Raw genomic sequence first — 3,505 nt, 5'->3', positions numbered from 1 at the left:
GAGAAACTTGTTCACGGTGCTTTCTTCAAGATTTGAGTTTGCGAGAGAGTACAGTGGTGGCCAACTAAAAATCCACATATTTGTATGGTTGATGGAAATGCGCTCGGAATATAATCAAAGCTTTGAAAACCTGAATTAAAACCTAATTATAAAACTATACTGCAGCAAAGTTGGCTCCATTTTTTAATTTTCCGAGCGTCGTAAAATACTAAAGCAGCAATAAGGAATCGGAGGAAGGACTTTCACGGGAGTAAAACGAAAGTAAATATTTGAAAAATATTTGTAAAGCGGGAGTACACGTAAGTCTAAATTAGCTGCTGTTGTCATCTATAACTGTTTTGCGTTAAGCGGTGCTACATTATTCGATTCGATTAAATTCCCAAGATAGAATTTTGTTATTTAATTAATTATTTAAAAACTCTCGAACAGCAGAGTCTTCGCTTCATGTGTCCTGATATCATGAAGATAAAAATATATGACACCATGATGTCCAACAACAGCCTGACAAATGAGACGCACAACAGAATTGGCACGCTGCAGCATATTTTGTTCATTGCAAACCCCGAAGATAACGTCGCCGCTACAAATATGAGCTTGAGTAGCGGGCAATTGTATTAACCCGTTCACTGGGAGCCGCAGAGCGGCAGAGCTGCATCAGCTGATGTGAGACTCGCAAAAATACTTGTATTAGCAGTGGTAGCAGCACAATGCTGGTGTCTAGCAGATGCGCGTGCGAGTCGACGATCAGTTTGAAAACGATTTTCATACGTATAATACGTGTTAACGGAAAACATTCGAATACTCGCTCGAAGTACATCAAATATAAAAATCAAACAATAAGCCAATTGGGCAGCGCTTTGAAATACGTATATGTTCAGGAGAATAGCGTTTAAAATCGCAAAAACGAAATATCGAATTAATAAAACGAAGGTGATAGTGAGACTGCCGCAACGCAGACAAATAACAGCATCGAGGGTAATAAAAATATTCATATGTGTACGAAGTCGAATGACAAGTGTTTGCCGGCAGCTACAGCATCTCTGAATGCTAGAAAAGCAAGTGGGCAAAGAAGAGCCAAAACAAACAAACAAATAAACGTATATTTTGTGCATTAGTGCTACAAATAAAAGTATAGAAATAAAAGTAGAAATTTGAAATTGGAAATTGGATATTGTATAGCGTACGGCGGCAATAGCAGCAAAGGTAAAACACGCAGGTGAATAGTAAATTGTGAATCGAAGTTGAGAATGTGCATTAAATAATTTTCTTTTGTAGTTGCGTGTGTGTTGGTGTACTGAAAAGTTTCCCCATTCAATGTGGTGCATGGAAACTGAATGAAAATTCGTAGAACTGTGAGTTTAGGGGCTCTGTTAAATTGACCTGTGCTATTCGATGTGTATCGACGAAGCCTAAGATGGGTGGAAATTTCAACTAAATTCATATCATCCTAATTTCAAAAAAATATCATAGCAAAACTCAAAGAAACAGTATACGTTAAAAATTACGAACGCTGTCGCAAATAGTCTGAGCTTTAAAGTTAGGCAAAATAGACCGGGCTTACGCCTTTTCGAGCCGCAAACGCGCAACCAAGTGGAACAAAGTATTTTGCTATCTGAGTTATATGATAGGGCTAGCAGACTCTGAATTGTCTCTGCAGCGCGTCGCATTGTAACTTAATAATTATCACAAAACAATAACAATAGCAAACATTAACAATACCCGACACTTGCATCGAGCTTTAAAAAGGCAAAAACAATAACCAGAAACAAGAAATACGCCAAGTGTGAACGAAAAAATGCACGCTAGTAAGGTGGACACAACAACGATGCTGACACCATTGACAGCTGGTGGAACCAGCACAAAACTGGAGCAGCACTCCAAACCCATACTGAGCCCAACACGATCCCTTGACGAAGGTTTCGAAAGTGATCCGGATCGGGTGTCCACTGATTCAGAGCATCAAACAAGTGGAACGAGCTGCAGCAGCAGCAGCAACAGCAACAACAACAACAACAACAGTCAGAACAATAGTAGTCAGATTAATAGCAACGGCAATGACAACAACAACACCAACAATAATAATAACAACAATAACAAAAACAGCAACAGAGGCGTTGTTGTAGCAAAGCAAGGTGTCGGCTCAACGCTTGCCCAGCTCTCGTCAGCGGCCACGGGAGGCCTAACAGCATCAACAGCGACGGCATCAGCCATGACAGCAACAACAAGTACGGCAGGCTCATCTAGCATCTGCACAACAGCAGCAACAAAAGCGAACATGAAGACTGATTTGCATAAGCAACGCTTGCTGACAATGGTTGCACCGCCGCCTCAAATTACACGACGTCAGCCAGCGATAAGTGTGGCATCTGCTGTCGCCTCTGTCAACAACACCAACGGTTCCTCTATTGCTGCTGACATGAGACAAGCATCCGATACAGCAATGGACAAATTTCACAAAGAACTGGATTTGCAACAACAACGACGTGGCTCGGCTGAGTCAGCGTACAACAATAACTATCTGGTCACGAGTAACGGCAATGGGAACAACAACAGCAACAACAAACACCATTTGGGCACACAATACCGCGCAAGCTCCAACTTGGCCGCACTGACCGCCAATGTGGCACGCGCTAGCAATGCCCTAACAACGCCAACGAGCAGCGCCGGTGCTTCACCATTACCAGCGCAACGTCTGCAGTATCAAAAACAGCGTCAACCCATGGTAGCCTCCGCCGCCGGCCATCAGACAGTGCACAATCATCGTTTTACTGCCGGCGGTAGCGCAGTCGGCGGTGGTGTGGCCAGTGGATTTCGACGCGCACGCACGCGCGCCATGTCGCCTGCGGTGATCAAAGGGCTACCGACCGCTAGCCACAACAGCAGCAACAACGTCGGAGGGGGCGTTGGCGGCATGCAAGTGCACGCTTCACGCACGCTGCTGCTACCACGCAGCGCTAATGTGCGCTCACATTCAGTTGATGCCATTTCACGTCATCGCCATGGCTATGACCCTGCCAATGCGCTTATCCTTAAGCACGAGGGCAGCGGCATTACGAGCACCGGCGTGCAAAACGCGCATAGCGTGGGTGGCCCGCATGGCGTGCCCAACAATGTTGCCACCAACACACGCATGATGAACTACAAATATCCCAGCGGGGGAGTGGGAGCTGGCTCAACGGCTGCCGGTCAAGCCTTGTTGGTGCAACCCATTTCGAGTGTGACATTGTCGGCGAGCACAGCATCAGCTTCACTGCCAGCCGCCACAACAGTGCTCAGTCCAGCGAATGTCGGCGATGCCGCTGCTGCGTTAGTCGCAGCAGCTGGTGGATCGCCGGTCATCGCCTCGGCTACCAATAGCCTGTACACCTTCTACCCAGCCGAAGGCAATCTGCAAGTGTGGCAGTCCGAGTGCGGCGACCTCACATACAAGTCGTCGCGAAATCAACATACGCACAAAGCGCCGGTCTGTTGGACACAATCGATACCAAGGCAAACGAGACGGTAA

The 3,505-nt window shown here is 45.9% G+C and overlaps 1 protein-coding gene across 2 annotated transcripts; it reads left to right on the top strand.

Annotated features, from left to right (window-relative positions):
- The first annotated feature begins 675 nt into the window (after window positions 1-675).
- LOC128864040 (homeobox protein 5-like) lies at window positions 676-3,505 on the top strand. 2 transcript variants are annotated; one of them, XM_054103529.1, is made up of 2 exons: window positions 676-1,203; window positions 1,276-3,505. In XM_054103529.1, exon 2 carries the CDS (start codon window positions 1,796-1,798, stop codon window positions 3,503-3,505), a length of 1,710 nt encoding a protein of 569 aa, XP_053959504.1. In that variant the 5' UTR covers window positions 676-1,203; window positions 1,276-1,795. The 2 variants fall into 2 exon arrangements, with proteins under 2 accessions (XP_053959504.1, XP_053959496.1); XM_054103521.1 differs by having other exon boundaries at window positions 676-1,216.

The sequence above is a fragment of the Anastrepha ludens genome, chromosome 2, assembly GCF_028408465.1.
Source record: "Anastrepha ludens isolate Willacy chromosome 2, idAnaLude1.1, whole genome shotgun sequence".
Lineage (NCBI taxonomy): Eukaryota > Metazoa > Arthropoda > Insecta > Diptera > Tephritidae > Anastrepha > Anastrepha ludens.
This window is presented reverse-complemented; position numbering and strand designations above follow the sequence as displayed.

Coding starts and splice junctions, on each gene's coding strand:
- LOC128864040 (XM_054103529.1), top strand. CDS start 1,796: ATGCACGCTAGTAAGGTGGACACAACAACGATGCTGACACCATTGACA.